Consider the following 19,971-nt stretch of genomic DNA (forward strand, 5'->3'; position numbering starts at 1 on the left):
AATGAATGAATTTTATCAGTTACTAGACTGATGAGGGTAATTTTGTTTTCAGAATTGACAAGGAACACTGTAATTAAAAAATGATCAAATAGAAAAACAACCCTGAAATTTAGATGGTTTCCTGTCCTTTGGACACTCAAATCTTTCTTACCAGTATTGTGCTTCAGAATTCTATTACTGTTCATCACAGTTGCTTTGTTCCTGACATACCTTTAGAGATACCTTTGCACCTTCTGATTGCAGATCACTGATAATAAATTGTAAGATGTACAGTGCTGATCATATTAAAGGATTTCAAAACACTTTTCAGGCAGACAGAAACATTATTCAATTGAATCAGAATATCAGCCTCCCCAGTGAGCATAAGAGAACTGTGCAAGTGTTCATGAAAAAGTATCTGCTATATTACTCCATTTCTGGACGATTCCAATCAAAAAAATAGCACCACAGCTACAGTAAGCTAGCATGAGCTAATGTGGCTGACCAGTAAAATTCAATTTCTTGGGCTTTTTAGATAAACCTTGTTGAGCTGGTAGAAGCAACACAATAAAACTGACAAGTCCAAGAGTGAGAAAAGGTAAATTTAAATGATGTGGACTAGTCATTTCCAAACAGAAGAAAACGTTGCTCAATACTGCAGTTCATGTTTAGGATTTCTTCCTGCAATCACCAGGAAAGCAAAGGCTACAGCATGTGATACTGCTTGTGCTATACAAGTCCATGTATACAAAAGTTCTAGCACTGGAATTAGAAATGAACGTTGCACACGCATGCTCTATTTGTGACTATGCCATCTCATTCTTAACTGCAAGATTTCTAATGTTCAATAGTGTGCTTTAGCATTACACATTTCTTTAGAAAACAGAAATACTTACTATTCTGCTCTTCACCAAGGGCTACCAGTGTTTCAAGGACTTTAATTCCTTCCTGGACTGCTAGCAGCTCCAGGTTGTTGTTCGGGCGGCTTCTTTCCACAGCTTTCAATTTCTCAACCATGATAGGGGCCAATGAATGAATATACGGAGTTGACAGGGCACGATTGTTGTGTTGAAACACAGAAAGCAGAAGCTGATAACACTTGGCTTGAACCTAAACAAATCAAGATAAATATATTGTCCTGAAAGCTATTTGTTAACTTGGAATTCTAATAAACTCTGTTACCTATCTATGCAAGATACACGTGATACCAAAAAAAAACAACTACTACTAAAGGGGAAGGAAACATCCTGAATAAGAGGAAAGCAGCAACACAGGCATCTGCTAAAATAATATTAGCCCAGTTTTCAATAAAAGGCAGGCCAGTTAGAAAGAGCATGCAGGTACTAAACAGCAGTTACAATATGAATTCAGAGACAATAAAGGAATAGTTAATGTCATACAAGTCAGTCACACAGGCCCACAGGTAACTACATCTTTAAGTCTCAGAACCACCAGCACTAATAGAAGACGTATCTGCAAAATCATGAAACACTATTCCAATCTCAGAAGGGTAAAACAGCCCATAAAATGACTCAGCTCAAAGTGATCTAATTAACTTGACTATTATTCTAACACTGTGAGATCACAGTAAGTGATCTTATTACACTAACATCACTCTAAAGCTGTAGCCAGAAGTGGCAGGCTTATCCATCCTTCTAGGTCTCCATCTTGTGCTGACAGTACCATAAGAGTATACGTGTAGCCATACTATAAGACAGATCACAGAACCCTCTCCTTGTCTTTCTTCTATTCCCTTTTCTCCTCCTCTCTCTTATCTGGAAAGTGCAGTTTATAAAGTCAACATTTGGGAAAATGGTGATCTTCTTTAGATGAACTTACAAATTTTATTTAGATGTACAAAGGTTTCCCTCAAAAATTCCACACAAATAACCCTTTTGGAAATGTAAAGCCCCACAACAAATATGAGGATAAAATATTCCACATGCTTTCAAACTGCACTGCAGGCCCATTAATTGGTGTTATTAAGCACATGCTGGACAGAAATATTCTAGAGGAACTGCCAGTGAGCACAATGATTTGTGAGGACGATCTGGGGGTGACTGGAAACATAAATAAGAATACTGAATAAAAATGATAGCTAATAAAAACTAACGGTAAGAAAACAGATGTTATGCAACTCAGGTTACTGTTAATTCACTACTATATGGCAGCAAGTTTTCTATGCTATTTGATTTTTAAGGCCTGAAGTAGTAACACTTCTAATACACTTCTTCTAATACCATGTGTATATTAATAGAGCTCCACAGAACATTTTCTTTTAATGCCTTGCTCAGCATCATCTTCGACCTGTTTCAAAAAATTATTATTACTCCATTCAATTCCCTTCCCTTTCTGTCTACATTCTTTAAACTTTACTCCTTATTAGATACAAAGATTACTAGCCTTTGAAATATGGAAAAGTCTCCCTTCTTACATGCATGCATAATTCAAATAAAAGTTTTGCAGCTGCACCTGATGGCAAAAATTCATCCAAGCTTCTTTTATCCCATCTGTATAATATAAAACTTTGGCATTCACAGAAGCCTACAAAAACTCCTGTGAGGTAAAATCAGGGCCTCTTCAAAGTGCATAAGGCACACTCTCATGTAAAACTTACGTACGCATCAGCACTGAGAGACAAGGGTCTCTCAATCAAGTTTCCTCGCAGGAGAAAATGAAGTTGAGCTCACCAGCCTTCTGGTTATTACCATACGTGATACCCTGACCTTTCAGACTTTTGCAGTTGGTAATGGTTTAAAAAAAATATTCCCGTATTCCTTATGAGGCAGCAGCCTTTCTTTAGAAGAGTTTTTCCCATAACCGGTTCAATGCTTTTAGTACAAACAGTGTAATGCATTTATTACAAACAGGTGTCTAGTTACTGACTGCAACGAGTGGTTTATATTAAAAAAAAACCCAAAAACCTAGAACACACACACCCCCCCCAAGTATTACAGGGTGTGTGTTTTGCACATCAGCAAAGAGAGGACAAAATCTGGCTGCTGTCAAACCACTCTCTGTGAATTACAAGAAAGTGGGAAGTTTCAGCTCATTGACAGCTTTCCAACAGGGTGGTGGGCAAAAATGTACCTCTCTCACTGTTCATGCTTTTATACAAAGCTGCAAGTATGACATAAAAAGCTTCTGCTTAATACAACTGACATTTCCATGTACACACTAGAATTTTAAGTAGCTTTCCACCCCAAGTCAAACTATGGAACCAACCGAGTTTCACGTTCACACTGGGAAACAGCAGCCCTGCTGCAAAGAATAATTATCAGTCTAAACAGGATTTTACATGCCTCACAGTAAAACTAAACACATCAGCATTTTTTGCGTGTTTTTCTTCTCAGGAATCTCTGCAGCACTCACTTGCGGAAACACTACGGATTTTTCTCTTTTGCTCCCACCTGCAGATCTGTATACCCACTCAAACTGACGTGTACATGGCTGGAAGAGTTAAGCTTAACTATATTGTGCATTAGCCTGCTTGAACAACATCAGTCTACAGCTACTTATTTTCCATCTTTAGTGAGAAAACAGTTTAGAAGATAATTCATAAAGACAAACCAAAAGGCAGAGATGAAATCAGAAGACAGATGATTCACAATCTGTAGATGCTCTGATGATGACCACAAAATTACATTTTTGCATTCAAACTGTTTCTTTATGAACGTGTAAAATAAGCACAGGTTTGCACAAACAAATGTAAAATTTGTGGGCTGTAATTTTATCTACAGAAAAAGTGGTTTAGTTTGTATTACAAAAGATCAGTATTAATGTAGAAATGTCACCACGCTGGTAACTAACCTTTTCGTTTGCTAGAATTTCATATATCAAAGATCTTTTTCCTTCTGAAAAGCTGCAAGTCAAGAACCTGGCACAAGGCCATGAACACATTATCTCAAACCACTTAGTTGGGTTGTTTAACTCACTAAAGATTTTCTATTACATACTGTTGAAAATTCTACTTATTTTGACAAGCAGTATCTGTCTGTGAAGTAAAGGCATCACAAAACATTCAGGAAATACGTAAATTTATCACAACTGGTTTTTCTCAACCATATATCATTCACATTCCTATAACACGATCTTACCCAAGGATCACAGGAATTTAATGCACTTTTAAATCTGTTCATACATCCATTTTGTAAACACTGCACTCCAATTATTTCAGTGCTTGCTGACCAAAGGAAGAGAGTGATAGCTGTAAGTATGCTTACTTCATCAAGAACAGGCTTAGAGGCTTCTGAAAAAGAAACACACTGTTAGCTTACTCCCAAAAGGGTTCAAAATTATTTAAAAGCCAATGAACACACAAGCACGCAAAGAGAAAATAAATGTACATGAAAATATTTGCAACTGCATACAAATATGCATTTACTTACTACAGAATCACTTTATTATTATATTGACTGACAAAAAGCTGAGCAACTCTTAATAGCTGTTTTAATAAATTCAAACTTTCTGAAACTTGAATATCAAGGGAAAAACATCACCCACACTTTCTCTAAGCAAGTCATATTTTTTTGTTTTCAATATGTAAACAAGAGAGGCAAAATATCTGTTTTAGATCCTTTCCCCATTATTTTTTATTATTTTCAGCTGATACAGCACAGTAAGAAACAGATACCTAGCATGGCAACAACTTCTACTTAATATGAGGTTTTACGTAAGAGACTAGCTGACCTGATAGTCATCCGTTAACAGTAAGGAGTAAGGACAGTCCTACTTTAACCCTTCCCTGCTTTTCAAGCAGTCTGTATTTGCTATTGTAAGGTTTTTCTCCTTGCATAAGATCTGTCTTCACCAACCTCATTCACGAATTTACATCAACAAGAATAAAAATATATTTATATAATTATCATTTTATATATATAAAGTATTGTTTTTCTGGTTTTGTTGGCCAGATTGGTTACAGATATATAGTCAGCAAAAAGAAAACCAGCATGACTGCTCCTTCCACACGTCAGCTGGTCACTCAGTTGGCTTAGCCATGATGTAAAGCCTCACTTCAGATAACTTCAAGCATTTTAAGTGACTTTCAAAGTTATTTTTTAAATGTTAAATGTTTAAATTATATTGAATTATGAGACAAAACCATATACAGCAGACCTTGCTTAGATTCTTGTGTCCCACTCAAGTTTAGAAAGGAAGAGGAAAACATATACTCTTGCAGGGAACTGAGAAAGATTTCTCAATTCTGAAAAAACACCTCAAGCCAGTAATGTTTCTGGAAAGAGGGACTGGGAAATCTGTACTGAAACAAAAGGCTGGAAGACAAGAGCTGATGTGACAAATCACATTAGAAGTTTGACTTGGTTAACACAAATCTACTGATCCTTCCCCTTCAGACATTTTCAGGATCATTTGCAATTACCTACTCGCTCCCTCTCTCTCACATGAGTAACTCCATTCAAGTCTCTCTTCAGTCTCTATAAAGGGCTCCTTAGGGATGTAATGGGATGTTTTTTGGCTGAACTACCATTATGCAAATGACAAATTGTTGTGTCTCTCTTTTGCTAACTATGCAGCTGAGACTGTACATCTCTTTTGCTTTTTGAAGGGCAAGGCAAAGCATGAATGTGAACCAAGAGAAGCAGCCTGCAGTTCTCTGAAGAGACACAGTAGACATCCTGCTGGTGGGTAACAGATTTTTTTGGCAGGGGTAGGATTTTTTTCTCACCACTGAAAGGCTGTAACAGTATTACAGAATCATAGAATCACAGAATCCTTGTGAATATTGTGTTCCAGTATGAACCTTCCACGATTATCCTTTGCTGTCTTCACATTCATTCACTTCAACACCCAGTCTCTCTCATTAAGACCATATGAATCTTATCAACAAACACTTAAAAAGGTACACTGATTGCTGTTTTTCCTGAGGCTTAATTCAAGGTGTCAAGTCCATGTACAGTACTGAACAATTACAGTTCAACAGAGATCAGTTCCCCTACAAACACTGTTTTGGCAACTACAATCTCCTTTCCTTTAAGCTAGCAGGTATGCTGTGGAAAGAGGAAAGGAGAGGTGGAAATGATGGTTTGCTCAAGCCTTGCCAACTTGTCTAGACTTGCCAATCATCACAGAAATAGAGGCACAGTCCCAGAAGTGAAGTGAATTCAGCTTAGAACTCCCTTGGATTTTACTTGCAAGACATTCAGCAGATTTCAGAAAGACCAACCAGTATCAGAAGGAAGATCTCCAAGTTCCAGAAAAAAGTTACTACCTAAAACTATGCAGATTAGTAAGGTCAGCCTGAAGAAAATCTAAAGCAAGAAATAATCACATCATAATGGGATTCAAAATGGAAAAGCCTGAACTGTTACATAAAAATACCCTAAGGAAAGGATCAGGCTGCAGGATGAGTTGCAAAAGGCAAGATTTCTAACAGGATGTTATGATCAACATTGTCAAAGAAAATAGATCAACAAGGACAAAACACGGGTGTGAACTCCTGAGATGTAACTGTATTATTTGAAAGCCACTACTGTCTTCAACAAGTTATGCTCTGTGCACCCAGGTCTTTCTCCCATTTCAATTTTATAAGCAATTCATCACTTTTTAATGCATTACCCAACCCTCAGACATGAAGCCTATTAAATTATAGGAAGATACGGTAGCTGCCTTTTCATCACAGCAAAATCCAGTTCTCTTTAATTTTAACTCTCCTGGACTTGGAAACCACTTACCAGGTTGAGAGTATTCCAAGATAGATGCCAGAGTGCTGCGGATAAGACCTGTCCATTGTTTCTGAGTTTCATCAGTCTTGACTGTTGGAAGAGTAACAATAGTTTTTATCCCTTGAAGGGCTGCACTGACTGGAGGTGGGACCTGATTATCTGCTGATTTTACTGCTGTTTCTTTCAACACTCTTGTAATCAGAAATAGGATAGTGGGTAAGATGGTCATACATCCTGAAACAGAACAAAAGACAAAACAAAATATCTGAAGTTAATTCCAATGAGTGTGACAGACAACCTCTTTAGCTTTCACAATATGGTTATACAGTTAGGAGACAAGGTCTGGAAACAGGTATCTGAACCAATTTATGGCACTTTCCAAGGTACCTGATGCATGCTACAAGCCCCAGAGGCAAAGGAAGGAAGCTATCATAGAATCACAAGTTCCAACCTCTCTGCTACAGGCAAGGACACCTTCCATTAGACCAGGTTGTTCAAAGCCTCATCCAACCTGGCCTTGAGCACTGCCAGGCATGGGGCATCCACAGCTTCTCTGGGCAACCTGTGCCAGTCCCTCACCACCCCCACAGCAAAGAACTTCTTCAAGTAAATAATTTCTTCCTAATATTTAATCTACATCTGCCCTCTTTCAGTTTAAAGACATTACCCCTTGTCCTATCGCAAGACAGATATGGAGAGGGACTGTAAAAAGTCCCTCTCGGTATTTCTTGTAGGCTCCTTTTGGGTACCAGAAGGCTGCTTGCCATAAGGTCTCCCTGAAGTCTTTTCTTCTCTGGGTGTCTTACATCCTGTGCAAAAGCTGTAGCCATCTGGCTCTACAAAAGAGACAAAATTATCCTCCAACCTACTGCTTTTCTGAAGAAATCAACACCTGTCCATACGTTTTGTGCAGGCAGTTCTGCAGATGCAAGTTAGGCATACTCAAGAAATACTGGCCAAGTAACACATAACCTCACTTTAGACACATGTGAACCTTATTAGAAGGAGTTTCAATAACAAACGTAGACTTTAAGCCCCTGCATGGCTGAAAACGTTACACTGAATACATTACTGAGTTTAGGCATGTAATATCAATCTGCTGGTCACTTCAGACAGTCTTTTTCCATATCTTTTCAACACCTCATTTTCCCACACCTGTGGAAGTACAAATCCTACCATTGTCCTACTTCTGGAAATGTTGTGACAATACACTAAACAGTAATTATGACTAGTAGGACTGCCAGAGGTCATCTAGTCCAACACTCTGTTGCAGCGGATCAGATTGCCCATGATCTTGTCCAATGAAGACTGCAAGATGCCCATATTTTAAACAAAGAGAAAGAAATAATAACAATAACCCCCCCCCCTCTATCACAGAAAGTGATGAATTCTCTGTTCACAGTTTCCCTTACACCCAAAGGCTCAACTGACACAAATGTTTGTGCATGTATTATCCCCTGCTCACATCAGCTCTTCTGGATGAGAGGAAAGAAACCCGACCAACCAACAACTCAGCAGTCTCTCTAGACTGACAGTAGTTTCTGAGCTACATTCACTGGCCACTTGCCAAATGCTCAGAGTCATGTCTCCAGTCAACACAGAAGTAGGACTGTTAGCCCTTTTACCCTTCTTCCTTCTCACCACACACCCCACCCCCCTCCCCCAAAAAAGCAGAGCAGAGCAGGAGAGGAAAAGGAAACAGAATCAAATAAAACCAGTGCAGGACCCAAATCAGCTCAAAATCTACTTTTTTTTTTTTTTAAAGGAATTGTAAGACACAAATTGTTTGCAGACAGCCAATGTTGCATTCTGAGCATGGCTTTGTGCAAATGTTACTTATCTTGTATGTCATTCAATTGTAGAAAGAGATCAATGTGCATGTCATTAAGGGACCAACCTAGATGTTTTATCCATATCAGTGTGTGAAACTTCCCAGAGATCCACAAGACAAATATTAAGCAATTTGTCTTCTGAAAAGCAAAACTCAAAGAGCACAGCTTCCCATGCAGTTGTGTCCTTTACCACTGAACTCCACTCAGTGAAATTACCCTAGTTCACACATATCCTTTGTGGCAGTCTCTAGGCAGAAGAAAAGTCCATTTAGTTCAGAGTCACATTTGGGATGACTGACAGCCAACGGCTGCAAAACCAAGTGTATCACAGCTGAACTGTGCTGGTTTTAACTCAGTAGGGTTCTCTTTTCATCCAGCTGCTGCTTTTCATGAACTTCTCAGGAATTTAATTGTCTCCAAGATATCTATGTTCTTTTACAATACTAAAATTGTAATTTTATTCAATTACATTTAATAAAAATTAAATTTGGCCAAAAGGCTTCAAAATTGTTAAAGAGGAAGGGGAAAAAAGAAACAATAAAATCATAGTGATATAGAGCTCATTTCCTCAGCAAACTTGCAGCACACATGCAAATTTAAAATCAAATAACTTCCTTTATGCTGTTCACTGGAAAAGCCTGAATTCTTAATTAACTTTTAGAACCTAAACATACTTTTCATTAAGATAATCCTTACAGTATCCTGTAAAAAAATATATATATTTACAGTTTGCTTTTAGCATCATGTGCTCACTATGCTTCCCCAGATTAACCACTCACACATATTTTGGTACAATACCTTACCTGCTGGAGAACACAGAGAAGGCAGGTCAGACAATATAGTAACGGTGGCAGCCACGAGACGAGCACTTTCCTCAGAGAGGTGGGATTTAGCAGCAATGTGACTTGGAGAATCTGACACTTTTGAACTCAGATGGGGCATGTGCCGTACTAGGATAAACATCAGCAACTCCATGGCTGCAAAGACTAGAGATTTTCCAGGCACAAGACCACCACTCTCACCTCCCTCTCCTAAAGCAAGAGGATTTTCTTTTTCCTCAATATCATCTTCATCTGAAAAAAGGAAAGAAATGTCTGAGCAGGCAGTTAAGAAAGATCCCATACCAAAGATAACATGAAATACTCTTTTTTTGAAAAAAGTTAAAAATCAAGAAGTTGCTTCACAGTAATATAAAACAAACATGACTAATGTCAAACTAAATGTTTGGTTAGACTGACTTAAAGGGGTTTAAAATGCTTTAGAAGGATTGTGATTGCAACAATACTTAGTAAAAATCCAATCAGAACTAGAAAAGCAACTAGTAATATTCACACAAAATAAAATGCAGTAATTATTTTGCTGCTTTAAAAACTGATTGTAAAATTGACAGCAATGACTGCCAAACAAATAGGCATGGCAGTATTTTTTAATTTAATAGCTATTAAATGTTCCACCCTGACAAAAATCTTATTTCAGCATAAATTCATTATTAAATAAGAGAACAGAAAAGCATTGTAGGATTCTATGTCCAAGTTCATGATTTCAGTGCATTCAGTTCAAAAAGTCTCTTCTGAATGGCAGCTTGGCCAGCTGCAGTCTTTCCTTCTCCCATTAAACAGCAACAGAGATTCAGTAAGTCAAAGCTGGCCTGAACTACCCCTATGGACCTCCTATGAATTTAAATGATTGCTGGTGTTATCACATCCACCGATTTGAAAAATGCAACTTACTGGGCCTACAGTAAACAATTCCATTAATTCATATGAAGGAACAGAGCTTGTATTTTCAGCTGTGCTGGTTTTGCAAGTTCCAGCAAAATCCTCTCTCTGTTTTTATGTAAAAAACAGGCAAAAGCTAACAGTTGGGTTTTTTTCCACAACAGTACATTGTGCCAGGCTATGACAGTATTTTGCCTTAGTAAGAGAATATTCTTTGGATTTTACTTAATTTCTTTCAGGTAATAAAAACCCATGGCACACTTAACCAGGTATCAGTGAGTTATTTGTTAGGTTGCCACTTGGAAACTTATTTACTTGGTAGAGATAGAAACAATATACCCAGTGTGAGATTTTTAAAGAAATGGTAAAGCAATGACTGAACAGGGAGATGCTCCATTAAAAGGATGAAGTTACTAAAAGTACCTCAGAAAGCAGCTTTCAGACTGATGCCAATACCCTTATATGAAGGATATTCTTACATATAGTAGAAATAAGGTAACAGAATACGCTGATGGAAAGCCTAAGCAAAACATCAAAGCTCAAATATCATATGAGAAGAAGCAGGGATAAAAAGAATGAATTTTACTAAAGCTCAGTGAAGGCCAAGTTAACAGAACAGGATTTAGGTATAACAACTCAGCAGAGAATCTCAGAAAAATTTAAATTGAAAGGGACCTCCATAAGTCTCCCAAGTCCATTCTCCTGTTCAAAATGGGGTCAACTTGAAAGCTAGTGCAGGTTGCTCAGGGCTGGTCCAATCCCAAGTACCTCCAAGCAGGCAGATGCCACAACATCCGTGGGCACCTGTTCTACTGCTTCACCACTCCCATGGTGACAAATTTTCTCCTTGTATCCCAGCTGGATTTCCATTGCTGCAACTTGTATCTGTTGCTTCTTGTCCTTCTACTGTATACCTTCCAGAAGAGTCTAAACTGGTCTTCCCTTTAAATTTCCTTTAAGAAGGGGGATTGCTATTCTATCATGTATTAACTCTCTCTTCTGCAGACTAAACAAGTTCATCTCTCTCAGCCTCTCATGTCACACACTTCACCTCCTTAAGCAGCACAGTGGATCTCCACTGGACTTTCTTCAGTTTGTTAACATTTGTATTACTCCAGATGAGGGAGAACAACAAAGAAAACTAGACATTGCTCCAGATGCATCCTAACAAATGGAAGGATAATTGTATCCCTTAATCTACCATTCATGCTTTTCTAACACAGCCCAGTAACAGTCTGCAGCATTGCAGAGGCACACCACAGATTCACGTTCAGCTCACCTGGCAAACCTGTTATACAGTCTGTCAGCCCCCTCCAGCCTATATGAATGCACAGGTTATTCCATCCCAAATGCAGGATTTTGCATTTCTCTTTGCTAGACTTCAACAGGTTCTCAATTCTGCAGCTCAAGATTCCCCTGAAAGGGAACATCGCTCTCCAGTGTTTCCACCACTTGCACAAGTTGGTATCATCCACAAATGTGCTGAGGATATGTTCTGTCCTATCATCCATGTTGTTAATGATGATGATGTTTAACAGTGGCAGACTCAATACAAAACTGTTCTAAGGAACACCAATTGCAACCTCCTGCCAGTTAGTCTTGAATCACCCAACTCCATTCAAGCACAGCTGTCCAGCCAGTTAACTCTCCAACTTTTCAGTCCACATTTCTCCTGACAGTGATACTATGGGATAGTGGGTCAAAAGCCTTGCAAAAGTCAAGGTTAACAATATTCACCACACCCCCTTTATTCAGAGCCAGTTATTTAATCACAGAAAGTGATTTGTCCTTGGCAAGTCTGTGCTCACTACTTCCAATCACATTCTTCTACTTCATATACCCAGAAATGGGGTTTCCAAGAGAATTTACTAAAAAAAAAATTAAATTAATTTCAGCATATTCAGTATGCTTACTGGCAGATGGCATCCCAAACACTGCCTCACGCCTTTCATTACTCAAAGCCAGATATAGCATCTAATTTTTGCCATTCATTGGAAAACCTTCTTGAGCACCACAGCTTTTCAGATATGACTGAAGCAGCCTTTGCATGTCATCAGCCAGCTCCCTCAGATGCATCCCATCAGATGCATCCTATGTCCAACTTTTACCTAAGCAGTTCCTAGCCTGATGTTCATCTCCCGTAGGTCACAACTCCCTCTCTTAAACTTGCTCACTAGACACAGGGACACCAGAGCATTAACCAATGAAAATGTGGCCTCAGTTTTTTCCTCCCCTATGTGTTTTGTCATTAGATCACTCAATCCATTCAGCAGCAGGTCCAAATTTCCTTGATCTTTTTGCTGCCAGTGGATCTACAGAAGTCCTTCTTGCTATACTTATTCATCACCAGTCTCAGCTCCAGCCAAATCATGGCTTTCCTTTTCCCTCCATACCTGAGCAGATGTCTTCAGTAGTCTCCCAGGGCAGTTTGCCCTGCTTCCACTATCCATACAATTCCTTATCACACATTTGAGTTCAGTCAGAAGTTCCCATTCAGCCAAATCAGCTTCCTGCCATGCCTGTTTGTCATCCTGCACATTTGGATCTCTCTCCTTTGCCCTTCTGAGAGGCTTGCCACTAGAACTTGTCTGCAATCTCCTTCCACAAGCCCAAGTCTGCTAAGTCAGACCAAAGCTTTTGCTCTGCTACTTGCTTTCTTCATTTCTGTCAGGATCAGGAACTCCACCATCTCATGATTGCTACAGCCACAGCTACCACTAACCTTCAAATAAATTCTTCTGAATTTGTGAGGTGCACATCAACTGAGCACGTCCATTATTTGGACTGTCCAACATCTGGCATTAAAAAAATTGTGTCTCATATGCTTCTGTAGGCTTCAGCTTGTTAGCGTCCTGCAGTGTTGTCCTTCCAGCACATCTGGAAAGCTTCTTCCAGTTGACTTAATATGGCTTTGCCCACCTCTTCTTGGTTAAGCAGCCTGTGACAAACAAGATTGAGTTTGCCACAGAATTGTACCACCTTTCACTTCCTATTAGTGGTATCAGTTCTGACCTGTCAAAGTGGGATGGCTGGCCCAGTACCTACTTTGACAGCTTGTTCTTCTCTCCTCTTGCCAGATCACTCTAATGTTCTCCAACTGGATGTCTGGAGATTAAGCCTTTTATTGCTGAAATTACAACCTTTCAGCCTCCACCTCTGTGCAAGTCTCATCCTCCAGGGACACACTGCAGCATAACTTATGGCTGTCCCTCCTTCTATGACACACAGGCTCCTGCACCTGCAGGATCTCTGTGAAGAACACATCATTCTTCCATTTGGCCTTCCTGACACTACCAAATCTGCTCACCTTCATGTGTGTTTCCCTCCCATCTCACAGGTGAGACCAACATCACCTCCAGCCCTAGCTGCATAGACAACCACCTGGAGGACAGTCACATCAGGACTTCTATGTGAATTTCTCAGCCAAGTCATTAGACCTCTGATGTGCCAGGGGTGATTGTTCAGTCAGCAGACTGTGTCTTGCTGTATGTCACTGCCATCATTATGCTGATTCTAGCAGTCTTGTAATGTCTTGAGCAGTGCTTCTGAGCTGCATGAGCATGCCCTTCCATGCCAACTGCCATGCTCCTGTTTGCACACCCTGTTCCCAGAGCTCCTGGTTGCTGACACACCCTGAATGTCAGTGAAGTAAGAGCCTAGATGCAAGTCTGTTCTGCTTCCTGGCAAGATCTCCTAGGCAGGCAACTTTTACACACTAGTTCCAGTAGCAGTTGATTCACCTCATGAACCAGTTGTGCCAGGGAGGCACCACAAGACTCTACACTGGGAGCTGAATTATTAAACTTCAGAAAAAAGGTATACAAAATGCTAGGGAGGCAGTCAATAGAGAAATATCAATGAAACTGAGCAATGTATTAGTAAGACCTAAAGTGGTGTGCTGGGTATAATCTTTATCACTCATTCAAGAAAAAGGAACTAAAACTATGACATGAAAAGAGTAACCACTAGAATGATCAGAAGAGGAAAAATATCCTGCAAGAGTTAAGAAATCAGCAGGTAAGATTATGAATACATCAGAAGCATCTGTGGAATACACAGCACTTTCCTCAGTGTAACCATACTCTAAATGTATGTGAGTTCCTTTTCCAGTATGAAAACCTGTTGCTTATTTACTCTGCAAAGCAAGCAGTGTTTTCAAAATCTTACTTAGGGTGTTCCTTTTTTCCTGCAAATAATCTTGAGCTGCTCTTACTATCTGCTGGACAACTCCTGTAACCAGTAGCTGGACTGAAGGAGGATCCCAGGTCAGGAGGAGTCGGTGAAGTACACTCAAGAGTTCAACACCAAGGAGCTACAGTAGAACAAAACACACGTAAAAATTAATTAGGACTTAACAATTCCTAATTGTTATGTCACTTGCTTATGATGAGCAAACATTTTTCTCACATAAAAATAATTACAGCTTTTGTAATCACTGCAGATGAAAGACCAAGACCTAGAAAAGCTGACTGTTTCAACATGCGTATACAGTACCTGATCCTCTGCAATATGGATCCTGGCACAAGGGGAATCCAATAACGTATGAAGTGCTTGTAAACAAGATGTAACATGCTCAACAGGCTCTTCAGGTCTTGGGGAACACAGAAACTGTATACTAACACCTGAAAGGAGCAATAATTAAAAAGAATGTTCATATCATCATAAAATCAAGTTTGTTTTCTTAAATTTCTTTGTAAGTACAGCAGGTTCTTAACAACTTTAGAAAGATGCATGTTTTTTCTCTATTCTTCTTCCTTTAAAGAAAGGAAAGTTTATATATTAAAAACAGCAGAATTGTATTAGACTTCTCTTCTGCATCATGTCTTCTCCAAAAGTTGGCAGGAAAATTAATAAACAGTGACAGGAAGCAACTTAGACTACTGAACGGAAATCCATACTTTGTTCTAAAGATCTTTAAGTCAGATTTCTGTATCCTTCAATTGTAAATTGAGTTTTATTTTATTGAACTCTTTTAAATGTAAATATAACTGAGATTATGTTAAACCTCAAAAATTAAGCAATATTCATATTATACATATGACACTTCATTCTGGTTTTACATGTCTGTATATCTCAGTTAACTGTTGGCATTCCTTACAGTAAGTGATCACATCCACCTCTTAAAGCTGTTAGATAACAGCCAAGGGAAATAGTGAGTGTTACTCACAGATGAAAAACTGATGCAAAAGCTATGCTATGCAACTTGTCAAATAAGAGTCTCTACTGAACTCTGGTTTTATGAGGGTGTATATTTTAATTAAACTTACAGCTTTGTTTCTTCGAAGCATAACATTTTTTACTATTTGAATTATAGTACAGTATAGAACATTTGCTACTCATGTGATCCAGTTGCATAAATAAACTAGATATAAAATTTGTCTATAAAAAAAATCAGAACAATAAGAAGCAATTCTGTCAAAGCTATAAAGACAGGAAGCAGAGAAATATGGAGAGGAGGAGGCAGAGATACTGCAAAACATTCGTGTCTGGACACATGATGCATTTTAAGCTTTCCAGATTTCAAACAAACTATCTTCTCTTATTCCCATAGCATTTTGTACCAGAATGTGCTGTTATTGAGCTCCAAACTCGCAAGACTTACCCAAAATTAAGTGCATTCGATCTTTGTTTATCTCTGGCAAAGATTTCATGGTAGGTGGAGTTCCAGGTGTCTGGTTTAACATAATGGATGTAGCTCGTTTCTGTGAATTAGGCATTGCTGCAGCAGTCTCTTCTGTTGACTCTGAAGCATTAAATCCTGTACTGTTTAGCCACAGCGCCACCGCATGTAATATGGGAGCCCAGGAGTTTCGGTAATGCAGTCTAGCTGTATCAATTGTTTCTGGAGTGTAAAATGCTCCCCCTGTTAAATTAGCAAAGCAAAGATAAATTCTGAAACTGTATGCAAGAAATAGACAAAATCCACTTTCTCTAAACTTATTTACTCTGGGTGTGTTTGATCATGCACATATTCAGATACAATCCTGGTTAGTGACAGTGCATTCCAATTCTCCTTGTGAAGGAGCAACATTAATTGTTCATAAGAAAGTGCAATTGCCATGACAGAACAGTAACCGGAGAGCAAGAAAGGCAGGCAAAGTCATCAGGTCTTGCAGTGTTTTTCACATATTTTACTCAGTTGAGTGTTCTATAAAACATAGATACACTCTGATTTCAAGGGCTATGTTCTTATAGTAAACAACTTTTTGCATTTGGTATCAAAGAGGTGTAGAAGTATTCTTAATTCTAAAAAGACATGATTTTAATGATCTCTGTGATTCAGATAAAGCATAGAATAATTTCAAATTGAAGGAAAAAAGCACACTCACACTTCAAACACACATTCCTATACACAGAGGCAGAAATTTATCACTTGCGTAAAAAAACCTCATATCATATAATTTAGATAGTAATTTTGCAGTCCCAAATAAGGATTTCTTTCTGGTTTTCACAACACAGCGTAATTCCAGTGCTTACCATCTGGTGGAAGCTGGGTAGCAAATTCAGCTGGTAAAGTTAAAAGAGCATAATCTTTAAGTGCAGCTAACCAGAGACGACTAAGTGCAGGCAGCTCAGGTTGTACAAGTGTTATCAAACTGTCTGGTGGCAACTCATCTACAGTACCAAAGTCATCTTCATCTTCCTCTGTGCTCTTTAAAACACGTTTTGGCTTGGTCTCTGCTTCTTTCTTAATTTTCATGGCAACAACATACACCTAGAAGAAAAACAGACATTAAAGCACGTGCTGTGAGATCCTAAAAAGAAAAAAAGCAGCAGCCTTTCCCATGTGAAAGTAATAGATTCCAGGCAGAAGACTCACCAGAAAATGACTGGGGAAAAGATACCTGAAATACATTTTATTTAAATTTTTTTTCTTTTATTTCTAGCAGTATATAACACTTAGGGGCATAAATGGCACTTTCTTAAAACAATCTGGCTACACGTTCTTTTTCCCCTAAAAAAGTGTCAATTACTGCTGCTCTACACAAACTTATTGATTTAAATAAATTATTTCATTAAATCAGGGCATCCTTACTGCAAAGATTTCTTTGACCAACATTAAGAGCTACTACATAAATTAGAGTAATTGGCACTTTCTGGGAGCAGATTAAGTATCATAAAGAAATGAAAAGGGCTTTAAGTGTTATTACATGATTACAAGAACATGTATATGTTCGCCTTTGACAGACGCTATGAGAGGATAAAAGGATTTTCAAAATCTTGCATAAATATGGTAATAAGCAAAACTATCAGAAAAATACAGTAAAAATTAGCATTTTTTTAGAAGAGAAATATAACAGAAGTGTCTTCACACAGCAGATGCTCCACAGGAAAGCTGAAAATTACAGTATGAAATGTTAATACTTTCCTTTGTAATTTCAAAAGTAACTTCCATAAAAATGTAATGAAAAAAAAAGAAACCTAAATCTTTAAGTACTATACTGAAAGAAACCAAAATACCATTTTGCATAATTATATATAGAGCTCTGCAGCATGTGAGTAACATTTTAGGAAGCCAGGCAACGTAAATAGTGCCAACTCTGTCTTTTGTAAATAGATTGTTAGTATTCCAGCCATTTGCCAACAGTATCTACATTAAGCATGTAATTTATTATGAACACTTTGACAAATAGTGTTTATAATAATCCTAGTTAATTAACTGCAATATTTTTTACAGAATATATTTTAAGGTTGTTTGGTTTGGGGATTTTTAAATTTAAGAGCAGTAAGATGGGTAGATAATAAAAATCTGATGCATGGGTGTGAGTGTATACTTTGATACAGAAAAGTGCAGTAAAACAAAGAACAATCAAGCCATATCGCAAGCATAGATTGACAGAATGGCAGAAAAAGGAACAGAGAAAGATGGAAAGATTAAAACATCTCAGGAGTGGAACTGCAAGACAAGGAGGAGGGCAGGTGCAAGGCACACTGGTAGAACAGCCAGTGAGGTGTGAGGCTGCTATTATGCCGCAGAACTTTTTCAATCTTTTAAAGACTTAATGGTCAACATTTACCTCAGCCCATGCTTTCAGAACTGCAAGTTTTTCCATAGTAGTCGCACTCTCTCGGTAAAGCTGGCTAGAAGATCCCTTTCCTGCTTGCACTTTATCCAGGGAAGAGACAAGAAGGTTGTGAACTCGGCGGAGATCATTCAGGTCACTTACAACCCCACTTCCTATCCAAGCGCTACATACCTGAACAACAAAGTTTAGAATTGACAGAAAACCCAAACAACATAATGAATAATAAAAATAATCATCCCCCAAAAAACTCACAAAAACTGTAAGAAAACAAACACCAAAACAACCATCACAAAAACCTGAGAAGCTCTCTTCCTGCTTAATATAAAAATATCCAAGGTTTTCTTTTTTCTGTCCCCATCAATGATAACAGAAACACTCAGGTGAGTGCTTACAAAAACTGTATTTATAAAGCGTATTACAATGGAACTTCAATCAATAAAAGTACATCTTTAAAAACCCACACTCCTCAAATTAAATATTAAGGCTCCATACTAATAAAAGCTTTCAAGATCATTAATGTCAAGGGAAAACCTAGAAATGAGGGAAATGAAATTTTATAAACAACCGGGTTCTGATCTGGAACCAGCAGCTCCAGATCTGGAACAATCAATATGAGATTTGGTGGACAGACATTTTTCATTTGAATTAAATGGACACAATGTAACTGTCATCCATTTGATCCTGTAAGTGAATTGAACCCACACATTCACTTTCAAACTGCTGGGAATAGGGAAGATTTTGACAAATTATAAGGAATGTTACATGTTTTCACACAAGCTGCCTCTTCATCTAGTTTTAATCACACAGATGTTTTGCAAGGCAAAATGTCTATATTCTTTCCTATGTATAGATACCAAATTATGCCTTATTTGATCTATCCTTACAAGTTTCAGTAGAAATTAAGAGTATAAAACAAAACCACAATCCTGCTGAACCAAGATTTACTAAACAAAACTCACAAAGTTATCATTTCAAAATTGATGTTTGCACAGCTAATTAAACTGCTGCTTCAAACTACAGTATTAACTTATCTGCCACATACCAGATACTACTGCAATAATGTTGCCCATAGCCAATTTAAGCTACAGTAACACAAGACTACACACAAGAAAAAACACACACACACAAAAACCTTTCACTGAATTTTCACTGAGTTTTTTACTATGACTGTAATGAGAATGCTCAGATCTAAAATCTAACCTAGGATAAAGATTAAAATGGAAGTTTTGTAATTAAAGGTAAATTATCACTAATCCAAATACTTGATCAGATCGAAAGTCATTTCAATGAATACACTGCTACTGGCCTCAGTAAGCCAGAACTACTTTTTTCTTTCTTTTAGAAACAAATGTAGAATTGACATGCAGACATAATTAGTTTCAGAAAGACTAAATATTTTCTGATACAGCTCCCTAAAAGGACTTCTGAGGAACAACATATATTACTAGGAGACTCAACAGATGTTGCAAATACATCACAGCTTAGTTTTACAAAATTTTCCAGTCATTTGCTACCAATTGTTTTCTGCATACTTGCTCCAAAAAGGGGAAAAAACACCTTGGCTTATGCTATCTGAACACCTTCCTCTGGTACCTGGCAGGCCTTTGCAGTTATATCAGATGGTGTATCTTGGGAAAAAGCTGGCCTCAGAGCAGCTCCAACCTGTTGATAGAAGAAAAGCTTAGAAATCCAACTACAACAGTGATGCAACATCCTTTATCTCACCTTGTGT

The 19,971-nt window shown here is 38.1% G+C and overlaps 1 protein-coding gene across 1 annotated transcript in view; it reads right to left on the reverse strand.

Moving 5' to 3' along the window:
* HEATR5B (HEAT repeat containing 5B) overlaps positions 1–19,971 on the reverse strand; it is a 55,849-nt gene that overhangs the window by 2,807 nt on the left and 33,071 nt on the right. Inside the window, exons 26-35 of the mRNA XM_034060602.1 lie at positions 19,833–19,901; positions 18,231–18,410; positions 16,690–16,927; positions 15,815–16,075; positions 14,707–14,834; positions 14,380–14,524; positions 9,298–9,567; positions 6,672–6,896; positions 4,077–4,228; positions 876–1,089 (exon numbers count right to left, since the gene is read on the reverse strand). Of these exons, the coding sequence (XP_033916493.1) occupies positions 876–1,089; positions 4,077–4,228; positions 6,672–6,896; positions 9,298–9,567; positions 14,380–14,524; positions 14,707–14,834; positions 15,815–16,075; positions 16,690–16,927; positions 18,231–18,410; positions 19,833–19,901 (1,882 nt within the window). The remainder of the gene's footprint in view (positions 1–875; positions 1,090–4,076; positions 4,229–6,671; positions 6,897–9,297; positions 9,568–14,379; positions 14,525–14,706; positions 14,835–15,814; positions 16,076–16,689; positions 16,928–18,230; positions 18,411–19,832; positions 19,902–19,971) is intronic.

Source organism: Melopsittacus undulatus, chromosome 3 (assembly GCF_012275295.1).
Source record: "Melopsittacus undulatus isolate bMelUnd1 chromosome 3, bMelUnd1.mat.Z, whole genome shotgun sequence".
NCBI classification, from domain to species: domain Eukaryota; kingdom Metazoa; phylum Chordata; class Aves; order Psittaciformes; family Psittaculidae; genus Melopsittacus; species Melopsittacus undulatus.